General features: G+C 38.9%; 1 protein-coding gene across 3 annotated transcripts in view; it reads right to left on the bottom strand.

Moving 5' to 3' along the window:
• The window catches only part of trio (trio Rho guanine nucleotide exchange factor), a 996,553-nt gene that overhangs the window by 150,832 nt on the left and 833,256 nt on the right, over positions 1 to 12,465 (bottom strand). For all 3 annotated transcript variants that reach the window (XM_090387950.1, XM_090387951.1, XM_090387952.1), the window contains one exon: positions 5,162 to 5,239. In XM_090387950.1, the coding sequence (XP_090244076.1) occupies positions 5,162 to 5,239 (78 nt within the window). The remainder of the gene's footprint in view (positions 1 to 5,161; positions 5,240 to 12,465) is intronic.

Raw genomic sequence — 12,465 nt, 5'->3', positions numbered from 1 at the left:
GAAATATCATTTCAATTTCAATACGAATTATAATAAAACATGGGTATTAAAGTAAAATTTGGAATGGCACTACTTGGTTAAATTTTCTTCTTCTTCAAGTTCTTTGCCCTCAGGCAGGTTCAGGGCTCCATTGATGCCATGCTCCTCTATCTTGTGCTTTCCTTTTAATTCCTTCATAATTTCCTCTTCCCATCCAATCCATCATTCCAATTCTCCTTCTCCCAACAGTTCTCTTCCCACACATCTTCCCTCTCATCACTTTCCTCAACATGCTATCTCTTCTCAATACATGTCCTATAAAGTTCTTTTGTCTTCTTCTTAGTTCTTTTACTAATGTTCTCTCTTCTCTTACTTTCCTCATTATTCGCTCCACCCATTTCATTCTTTCCATTCTCCTCCACACCCACATCCCAAAAGCTTCTAGTTGTCTAACTCCTCTCTTCCCAGTGTCCATGTCTCTGAGCCATATAGTACCACAGTTCATATTAATGTTTTCTTCACCATTTGCTTTCGTAATTCCTTTTTAAAATTTCTTCTCAACTGCTCTTTTCTATTACTAAATGCCCCTTTGTCCATTGCAATTCCTGTTTTTATTTCCTCCAGGCTTTTTACATTTTCTGCCATTATGCTACTGAAGTATCTGTATCTGTCCACCTGTTCCAATATTAATTCCATCTAATGTTACATTGATTCTTCTTCTTTTTCCAGGCCACTTTGAAATTAATATTATCTTGGTTTTCTTGATGTTAATCTTCAATTGTACTCCTTTACTTTGCTGTTCAAGATATCCAAGGAGCTCTGTAATTTTTTTCCCATCAATACTTGGTTGTCTGCAAAAGCTTATTGTTTTTATCTCCCCCCCCCCAGACTTTTACACCTCCTTTCTGCTCTTCTCTGTGCTCTTGGAACATCGTTGCCTTACACCCCTACCAATATCTACTTCTGATTCCTCTCCATCAATCCGAACCACAGCTGTCTGTCCCATGTAAGGTTCTCAAATTAGTTTCAGATCTTCTTTATCTGGGCCAATACTTCCAATTCACTCTGTCAAAAGCCTTTTTTAGATCAACAAAACAGATTACCAGATCTTTTCCTATTTCCATGCTTCTTTCTAGTAGTTTTCTTAATATTCCTATTGCCTCTTTGGTCCCACATCCTTCTCTGAACACGAACTGGTTTTCTTCAATGAATTCACAATCTTTTGCTTTAAGTTGTTCCGAGAGAATTTTTAGTAATATTTTTGAGGAGTGGGAAATTAAGCTGATTGTCCTATCATTTGTATAATTTGTTGCATTCTTATTCTTTTCTAATGGGATAATTATGGATTTTAGAGTCTTTGGGCCAGCTTCCACGTTCATAGATTTTCCCACAAATCCTGAGCAAGTCTTTCTTTGCCTCTTCTCCAAATCCTTTTATAATTTCTGCTTGTATATCATATGGTCCAGCTGCCTTCCCTCTCTTTTTTAATGAGGCTACTGAGGCCACCTGTTCAAATTCTTCTCTGATTAATTTTGATTCTAAGGCCTCTTTCTTCATCTTCTGCTGTCAAAGGCCAGACTTTTGGTTTATTTGCTTTAACATAGAACTCTTCTATATATTCCTTCCATCTGACCCTTATTTGTTCTTTGTCATATAGAATTTTTCAAGCTCTTGACTTTTTCATATATTACATCATTTCTTCCTCTTCTAGCCATTTCTTCTAGTTCTCTGCACTGTTCTTCCCACCATTTTTCTCTTGCTTTATCTGGTGCCCTTCAAAGTTCATTATTCAAACTCCTATATTTAATCCTTGCCTCTTCTATTTCCTCTCCATCCACTATCTTCCTGTCAATTTCCTCTCTGAAATCTCCTGCTAGTGAAGTCTTCAGTATATTTAAATTCCATTTCCTTCTTTTTCTTGAACCCTTATTGTCTTTAGTGTAATCTTCATTTTCATCGCTACCAAATTGTGGTCAGAATCAACACCCTGATGGCTATGCGAGTTCTTCACAGTATTCCTATACCTTTTTCTGACTAAAATATAGCTGATTTGGTGTCTGTCAACATCCCCTGGTCTTCTCTAATTGTAGACTCTTCTTTTCTCCTGTCTAAACCATGTGTTTGATGCAAACATCTCTCTTCTTTTGCAAAATTCTATCATCTTTTTGCCGTCTCATTCCTTGCCCGAAGTCCATAGTTCTCAACCTCATCTCCTCCCCTTCCTTCACTGAGGACAGTACAGCATTCCAATCTCCCATTACAATAACCATGCATCTGTCACTCTCCAGTTCTTCTCCCATTATTTCCTCTATCTGTTCATATATCTGTAAGAACAGGTACATGTATACTTGCATATATACCAATGCTAGAAGTATAGTAAATAAATTTGATGAATTTGAAGTGTTGGTGAAGACATCAAAGGTGGATATTGTTGGGATAGCAGAGACATGGTGTTACACAGATATAAGGAATACAGAACTGGAATTTGGGGAGTACAATGTGTACAGAAAGGATAGACAGGATAGGAAGGGAGGAGGTGTTATGCTGTTAATTAAGAAAAACATAAAATCAAAAGAAGTGCATCCAGTTGATATAGATGAACAGTGCACCATTGAGTCAGTTTGGTGTGACATAAGCACTGCAAAAGCAAAAATAAGAGTAGGAGTGTGTTATAGGCCTAATGACTCAAATAAGTACAATGAACAATTGTACAGAGAAATAGAGTGGGCTAGTAAATCGGAATGTCTTATAATGGGGGATTTTAACTTCTCAGATATTGACTGGAACTTGTGGGTTGGTCACTCACACACTAGTAAGACTTTTGTGGATTTATTGGATGCTTGTTTTCTGCAGCAGCATGTTCGAAAGGCAACCAGAGAGGGTAAAAATCTTGATCTGGTTATCAGCAGTGATCATTCATGTATTAAGAATTTGCAGATAAAGGGACCACTAGGTGGCAGTGATCACAGTGTACTCATATGGGATTTACTTAAGATATAATTATCATCAGGGGTAAAGGAAAGGGTTTCTGCTTCCGTAAAGGTGAGTACAGTGGTCTCAGACAGTTTTTAAATTCTGTACAGTGGAATCAACTGACGAAGTTACCAACAGTAAATTATAAATGGGAAGCATTCAAGGAATTAATCATGGATGCTACTAAAAGTTTCATACCTATTAAGAAATATTGTTCAAGGTTTAGGCCTAAATGGTTATAAAATGACTCAGAAGCCTATGGCAGATATAAGCTAGTCTGTAATCAGGTCACAAAGGAGGTTAGGCAGGCGAAGGCAGACTACGAGAAATCTTTGGCAAAAGATGCTAAAAAAAAACAGCAAGGATTTCTTTACTTATATAAACTCTAAAAGGAAGGGGATGAATCTGATTGGTCCACTTGATTTTTTTTTTTTTTTTTGGAGCATTAACAACTAAGGCCATATTGCTCCGGGAATATGTGGTGGTCATTCACTGACCTCTCTGCATCCTCCGTATTTGGTGGTGACGGGCTCGAACCCCAGTCTAATCAAGAAGCGTGTGCTGTGCACTGCTACTCCTTCCCACCTGGCTACAGAGGTGCCCCCACTTGATATCGATGGTTCGACTGTTGATGATCCTGCTCAGATAGCAAACAAACTGAATGAGTATTTTGCATCTACATTCACACATGACGAGTTATTAAGGTTCGAAAATGTCACAAGGTTATCAAATTGTAACAGGGTGCTTAATGATTTTGTAATAACTGAGAGCAAAGTGGAGGAGAAATTGTTGAAGTTAAACATAAGAAAGGCACCTGGGGTGGATGGGATCTATCCAGTTATATTAAAGGAGGTGGCAAAGCAACTAAGCAAACCCTTAGCCATAATTATGAGAGCATCCTTGGACTCAGGGGAGGTCCCCATGGACTAGAGATGTGCAAATGTATCCCCAATTCACAAAGGAGGATCAAAGGGTGACACGAGTAATTACAGACCAGTTAGTTTAACTTCTGTTCCGGGTAAAATAATGGAGTCACTGGTTAAAGATGCACTGCAGGATCATCTAGACAAGACTGCAGCAATAATTCAGACACAGCATGGGTTTGTTAAGGGAAAGTCTTGTCTGACAAATTGGATAGGATATTATGATGTGGTTACAAAGGAACTGGATGCAAAAAATAATTTTGATATCATATATTTGGATTTCAAGACAGCTTTTGACACCACTTGCCATGGAAGACTATTGTACAAACTGGAGCAGAATGGCATTAAGGGTAAGTTGCTACAATGGATAAAAGGATGGTTGGTTGGGAGAAGACAGAGGGTGGTAATTAATGGGTGCTGCTCTTCGTGGACTAATGTTATTAGTGGAGTCCCACAGGGTTCGGTGTCGGGTCCTCTGTTGTTTTGTATATTTATCAATGATATTGATGAAGGTATATCAGGCTTAGTGTCGAAGTTTGCGGATGATACAAAGGTTGACAGGGTTGTTAATGACAGTAATGGCGGTGTGCTACTGCAACAGGATCTAGATAATTTGGGCAGATGGGCTAAGAAGTGGCAACTGAAGTTTAACCTTGACAAATGCAAAGTACTGCATATGGTTAGAAGTAACCCCAGATAAACGTACCAACTGTGTGGTACTACACTTAAGGTGGTAGAAAATGAAAAAGACCTGGGAGTAATTGTGCAGTCAGATATATGAAGTTTTCTGAGCAATGCAGACAGGCTGCCAGGGCAGGTCATGGGGTTTTGTCAATGATATATAGGAATTTTGCAAGCAGGGGAAAGGTGGTGATTGTCCCTCTGTATAAGGCAATGGTCAGGCGATGCCTTGAGTACTGTGTACAGGTCGGAGGCCTCATTTTAGGAAGGATGTAGATTTGTTTGAGCGTGTACAGATTCATCCTCAGTGTGGCTGCTTGTTGGTAAACAGACTTGCATAGTCAATAAATCTATTGGCTGAGCTAATAGATTTATTGATTATGCAAGTCTATTTACCAACAACCATTCGTAAACAACCAGTTAGATTTTAAAAAATTATATTTTAGTGCATTTCCTGAATAAATTTTAGGAACAAAAATATAAAACTTTTAAAGTACAAGTATCCATCTATACCCTAGTTTGTTATAGCACTGGCATTAGTGTTAATAAATGCAAACTGATTTAAGCACTTATGTTAAGATTTTAGCATTTAAACACTAACTTACTTTATCATCTTCAATGATGTGACCAATAGAGCCTAGTGAAGAAGCTTTAGTACCCATCTCTTCTCTAGTGCTTAGAAGCTGCAAAAGGCATAATATTAAATTAAATATATGTATATACTGTATATTATTACATAATACATTATATTTCATATGGAAATAATATCCTCAATAGCATAATATACTGAAGAAACATACAGAAAGATCAGCAAAGAAGGTTCATACCTTAGTTTAACAAGCAGTTTGCAAATCAGAATTAAGAACCAAATGTGCAGAAATAGGTTGGGAAAATTTAATTAAGACTAAAAAAGAAAATTGTGTCTATATATATCTGAAACAACAACATAAAGTGTGCATGTGTGTGTGTGTGTGTGTGTGTGTGTGTGAAGAGAGGGGGACCATAATACAAAAAAAATCTGAAATATACTGTATATATATTTTATGTCACACAGACAAAGACATGTTGCCATTACTATCACTTACAAGAGTGATATTACCTATACAGAAAGTGATATTACTTATACATTACCTATACACGTGCTAAGTAAGTTACCATCAAGCAATTATATAATTGCTTGATGTTTAGCAATGATATAATACTGAAATACAATACAAAAAGTCATTGGGCAAGTTTAAATTATCATGTTTCATAGATAGACAGGAATGAAACAAACACCGTTCTTGTGAGAAATAGGATTATCATGGGAGGATGGGTGGAAAAGTTAAAATAATATAAGGCCAAATATCAATAAGTTTTGAAACCAATAACTATTTACCATTTGTACAGTAAGGATCACACTTCAGAGTCAAAGCAGACTTATTACATCAGCACCTATTCAAACTGACCACAACTCACATCTGTCATACACTTCAAACATGAAGGCAAGTGATATACAGAAATCTATGATTGTTCTGGTGTGCTCTTGCCATAAGGTACTAATGTTGCTCTTGCCATATGGCAAGAGCAGCATTAGTAGATTTGGTCACTATAGCATTCACAGGCATAGTCAATATACCTATGACTTCAGGTAAAAAAAAACAAGCCAATAATTTGGAAAAATTAATATCGAAATAAGGTACTGGCCGCGGCTGTGGAAAGGTCTTGCTACTAATGCAGTTTATAAATGCTGAAGGGAAAATGCTTCTACTGTGAGAAGTGAAGGCAATAATCAAGAAGATATACTGAAATGTAAAAAGAATACTACTTCACTACATTAAATAACAAAAGTTTATCAGATTTTTGAGGTCTAAACATTAATTATTGGATGCAGATTTATATTTAAGTTTAAAAACCACCTGTTTCAATCTCATTTTTGAGATTTTCACCTGTGATAAACTCTCCAAGAAGAGTAAAGCTAACTTATATCCAGTCTACAGTCCTTTGTTGGTTTACTGCTTTTTTATTACTGTGCAACCTCATCACTCGTGATCTAGTTGAATTTTTAATGGACATTGTGCAAGTTGGAATGCAATTCATTGACTCCTCCATGGCAGCTCAGTCAGCATGATGCACTGGGTTGCAGTCTGCCCCTCATTTGGAGAGGTCTCGGTTTTCTCAGTTTCATTCCTGTTGATAACTGGAGGAATTTCTAAAGTCCTTTACAACTGAGGCAGTTAGCCAATCTCAGATGGAAGGATTAGGGCTTTCTTTCACTATGAATTATTCCAGATGTTCCACAGCCCACTTCTTTATACATGGATACATAGAAATCTATTATAATATAATGACAAGCAAAGATGTTGTTAAAATAATAATAATAATAATTTGTGATTGGCTGGATACTTATTTTGTGCCAGGAATGAAGAGCTATAACAGAAGCTATTACAATGGCTTCTGCTATAACTATACACTTCTGTATACTCTATAATTGTATACACTTCTACAAACAACTATACATGTGAATACACAGAAATCTGTAATACAGTGACAAGCTTGAGTGCTTAAAATAATAATAACTTATGATTGGTTGGATACCTTTCGTGTTTATTATTATTATTATTCACCACACGGTGCAAGGAAGCCCGAGGCTTATGCTGCACCAGCCAAAAAAAAATTCCCAAGTTACCCTGAGAGAGAGAGAGAGAAAGAGAGAGAGAGAGAGAGAAAGAGAGAGAGAGAGAGAGTCAGAAGTAGAAGGGAATCACTAAAGAAGAAAGATGATATCCAACTCAGGACCCTGGGTGTGCCAAGCCCATACTCACCAGATGTGAGCCCCTGGTGTTGGGCATGAAGAGTTATAACAAGAAAAGGGCATTTCAAGTATTCCAAGTGTGGTCTATAAGCTTATGCAGCATCAGCCAAAAAAAAAAAAAATCACACCATTCCCTCCAAATGCCTGTCCAGTTCCTCCTTAAATTTATTCAACCTATCAACTTCCACAACGACAGATGGAAGTTTGTTCCAGCAATTAACCACCCGCTGGCTAAAGGCAAATTTCCGCACATCTATTCTACATCTGTCTTTTCTTAATTTGAATTTATGGCCCCTTAGGTTCGTAATCTGAACAAGTGGAAGGATCCCATCAGAATTCAGCGTGCTCAACCCATTCAAGGCCTTATACACCTCAATCAGATCACCGCGCAGGTGCCTAGTCTCCAAGCCACTGCAATTTCCAGAACTTAAGCCTCTCTTGGTAAGAGGATCCCTTCATTCCCCTCACCAATCTTGTTGCCCTTCTCTGTACACACTCAAGTAAATCTACATCCTTCCTAAAATGAGGCCTCCAGACCTGTACGCAGTACTCAAGGCGTCACCTGAGGAATGAAGGAATGAAGGTCCCGAGGGTCCAAAGGGTAAGAGGATCCCTTCATTCCCCTCACCAATCTTGTTGCCCTTCTCTGTAAACGCTCAAGTAAATCTACATCCTTCCTAAAATGAGGCCTCCTGACCTGTACGCAGTACTCAAGGCATCACCTGACCATTGCCTTATACAGAGGGACAATCACCTCCTTCTCCCTGCTAGTAAAATTCCTATATATCATTGACAAAACCCCATGACCTGCCCTGGCAGCCTGTCTCCATTGCTCAGAAAATTTCATATCTGACTGCACAATTACTCCCAGGTCTTTTTCGTTTTCTACCACCTTAAGTGTAGTACCACACAGTTAGTATGTAAGGGCCTTGTCAATCAATTCAGCCCTGGAGAGATTGCGCAAGACTTCAAATATGTGGGTTGCACAGTTTGGAAACTAGGCACCTTAGAGGAGACTTGATTGAGGTGTTTAAGGCAGTGAGAGGCAAAAGTAAAATGAATGAGAACAACATTGTAGAGCAGATATCATCTTTTAAGGGTACAAAAGGTGATATTGTTGTACACATTAGCATTAATGGCATTAAGAGTAAGAGATTTACAGATTTACTTAACAAGTACAGGTCAGTGTTGAAAAAAAGTTGTGAATTAGGGTTGAATTTGAAAGTATCTACAATTCTGCCCAGACATGATAGGAGGGAGTATATGATAAGGGCCTTGTCAATCAATTCAGGCCTGGAGAGATTGTGCAAGACTTCAAAAATATGTGGGTTGCACAGTTTGGAAACTAGGCACCTTAGAGGAGACTTGATTGAGGTGTTTAAGGCTCTGAGCAACAAAAGTAAAATGAATGAGGACACAATTTTCACAGTTAAAAATGATTCTAGAACTAGGGGCCACAAATATAAGTTACAGGGACTGGAATAAGTTACCTACATCGGTGGTAGAGGCTGACAGTTTGGGGAATTTCAAGGTCAGCTGGATAGTTACCTATAAGAGAAGGGAAATGCATGGGTTGTCTATTTCCTTTTCTTTTATTATTTATTTTATTTAATTTTTTTATTATAATTATATTACTGTTTTTTTTTTGGCTGGTGTAGCATTAGCTTTAGGCTTCCGCCTGGACTGTACTTGTTAACAGGAGAGATTGCTTCTACAGGGATGGGATACACTTAAATAGAAAGGGTGCAAGAATATTTGCTGATGCTATCGAGGCAGTGTTAGGTGGGTCGGAAAACTGCTAGCTTGGAGGGAGACAAAGACCAATAGATTGATAGTAGCCACTGGCAGAGGTGAAAGAGATTCTTGCACTGCTTCTATTAGAATGAGCAGAAGCCTGGAAAACAAGATGCATGGTATTTCAGAGACTGCTGGGAGCCATTGCGGTACAAGTAAACACATGGGTTGTGTTAGGGTACCTAAGAATAGAAACAGGTGCAGGTATACTTGCATGTACACCAATGCTAGGAGTTTAGTAAATAAATTTGATGAATTTGAGGTATTGCTCAAAACATCAAAGGCAGATAATATTGGGATATCAGAGACGTGGTGTCACACAGATATAAGGGATGCAGAACTGCAATTTGGGGAGTACAACGTCTACAGAAAGGATAGACAGGATAGGAAGGGGGGAGGGGTTATGCTATTAGTTAAGAAACACATAAAAACCAAGGAAGTGAAGCCAGTCGACATCGCCGGACAGTGCAGTGTTGAGTCAGTTTGGTGTGACATAAGCATTGGGAGATCAAAATTGAGAGTAGGAGTGTGCTATAGGCCTAATGACTCTGATGAGTATAATAAGGAACTGTACAGGGAAATAGAGTGGGCCAGTAAATCAGAGAGTCTTATAATGGGAGATTTTAATTTCCCAGATATTGACTGGAATTTGGGGGCTGGTTACTCACACACTAGCAGGGCTTTTGTGGATTTATTGGATGATTGTTTTCTACATCAGCATGTTCGGGAGGCAACTAGAGGGAGTAATACTCTTGATTTGATTATCAGCAGTGATTCTTCATGCATTAAGAATCTGCAGATAAACGAACCACTAGGTGGCAGTGATCACAGTGTGCTGAAGTGGGATTTACTCAGAGGTAACTACCATTAGGGGTAAAGGGAAGTAAAGGCGACTACGATGGACTGAGACAGTATTTAAATTCTATACAGTGGGACCAACTGATGATGTTACCAACAGCAAATTCAAAATGGGAAGCATTCAAAGAACTTATCTTGGAAGCTACTAGGCTTTACATACCAACTAAGAAATATTGTTCAAGGTTTAGGACAAAATGGATGTCAGATGAACTAATGAGGCATATGGCAGAGAAGAAAAATGCATGGGATACTTACAAATTAACACATGACACAGAAGCCTATGATAGGTACAAGTTGATATGCAACCAAGTTACAAAGGAGGTTAGGCAGGCAAAGGCAGATTACGAGAAATCCTTGGCAAGGGATGCAAAGAAAAACAGCAAAGAGTTCTTTACTTATGTTAACTCTAGAAGGAAGGGGATGAATCAGATTGGTCCACTTGATATTGATGGGTCAACTGTTGATGATCCTGCTCAGGTAGCTAACAAACTAAATGAATATTTTGCATCAACATTCACACATGAGGAGTTATTCAGCAAGGGGAATGCCAGAGGTGTATTCAACTCTAGCAGTAAGCTACAGAATCTTGAAATAACTGGGAGTAAAGTGGAGGAGAAACTGTTGAAGATAAACACAAGAAAGGCACCAGGGGTGGATGGGATCTATCCAGTTATATTAAAGGAGGCAGCAAAGGAAGTAAGCAAACCCTTAGCCATAATTATGAGAGCTTCCTTGGACTCAGGGGAGGTACCCATAGACTGGAAATGTGCAAATGTGACCCCAATTCACAAAGGAGGATCAAAGGCTGACACAAATAATTATAGACCTGTGAGCTTAACTTCTGTTCCAGGAAAATTAATGGAGGCACGGGTTAAAGAAGCACTGCAGGATCATTTAGACAAGACTTCAGTTATAGCTCAGACACAGCATGGTTTTGTTAAGGGGAAGTCTTGCCTGACCAACTTGATTGGATATTATGATGCAGTCACAAAAGAACTGGATGCAGGGAATAACTTTGATATTATATACTTGGATCTTAGAAAGGCTTTTGATACTGTTGCACATGGAAGACTGCTATACAAATTGGAGCAGTGTGACAGTGAGGCAAATTGCTGCTATGGATAAAGGGGTGGTTGAGGGGGAGAAGACAGAGAGTGGTAATCAATGGACACTGCTCATCGTGGACTAATGTTATTAGTGGAGTCCCTCAGGGCTCAGTGTTGAGTCCATTATTGTTTTCTGTATTTATAAATGATATTGATGATGGTATATCAAGCTTAATGTCCAAGTTTGCAGATGATACAAAGGTTGGAAGGGTTGTCAAGGACACTACTGACACTATGCTGCTGCAACAGGATCTGGAAAGGTTGAGCAGATGGGCTGAGAGGTGGCAAATGAAGTTTAACATTGACAAATGTAAAGTACTACACATGGGAAACAGCAACCCCAGAGCAACGTATCAACTCTGTGGTACTACACTGACAGTGGTAGGGAATGAAAGGGACTTGGGGGTGGTTGTGCAGGCAGATATGAAGTTCTCTGAGCAGTGCAGACGGGCTGCAAGAGTAGCTCATGGAGTATTGTCAATGATATACAGGAATTTTTCCAGCAGGGATAAGGAGGTGATTATTCCATTGTATAAGGCAATGGTCAGGCCACACCTAGAGTACTGTATACAGGTCTGGAGGCCTCATTTCAAGAAGGATGTAGAGCTGCTGGAACGAGTACAGAGAAGGGCAATAAGATTAGTGAATGGAACAAAGGGTTGCTCTTACGAAGAAAGGCTTAAGTTTTGCAAATTACAGTGTCTGGAGACTAGGCACCAGCGAGGTGATCTGATAGAGGTGTATAAAGCCTTGAATGGTTTAAGCATGCTCAATGCTGATGGGATTCTTCCTCTAGCTCAGAAAAATCACCTGAGAGGGCATAAATTCAAATTGAGGAAAGACAGATGTAGGATAGACGTGAGGAAATTTGCCTTTAGCCAGCGGGTGGTTGGTTGGTTGGTGGAACAGACTTCCATCCCTTGTGGTGGAGGTTGATAGCCTAAATAAGGTTAAGGCTCAGCTGGACAGGTATTTGGAACGAACAGAGGGGTGAAGTGGAAGTGGTTTTTTTTTTTTTTTTTTTTGGCTGATGCTGCATAAGCTTGCTTTCTTGCATCAAATGCCTCTACTAATGCTAATGCTAATATGGCCATTACTAATACTAAAAGGGAGAAGCTGCCATTTTTGGATAGATCTAGTGTGTGTATCGCGTGCGTGTGCGTGCAAGAGAAGTTTTGGATCTTCATAGGTAAGAATCCTTCAGTGAAGCCTTATGCACAATGAGACAGGTTTCAAAGTTCAGAAGTAATACTCATATTCTGCAACAACATTAGAACAGCACCAATCTTCAATCTCAGAGGCATTTGCTGCCTATGCTTTGCTACTTTGTCTACCCGAGGATATACAAAAATGCACC

Source organism: Mastigoproctus giganteus, chromosome 13, assembly GCF_048544385.1.
Source record: "Mastigoproctus giganteus isolate SK-2022 chromosome 13, ASM4854438v1, whole genome shotgun sequence".
Taxonomy (NCBI): Eukaryota; Metazoa; Arthropoda; class Arachnida; order Uropygi; family Thelyphonidae; genus Mastigoproctus; species Mastigoproctus giganteus.
This window is presented reverse-complemented; position numbering and strand designations above follow the sequence as displayed.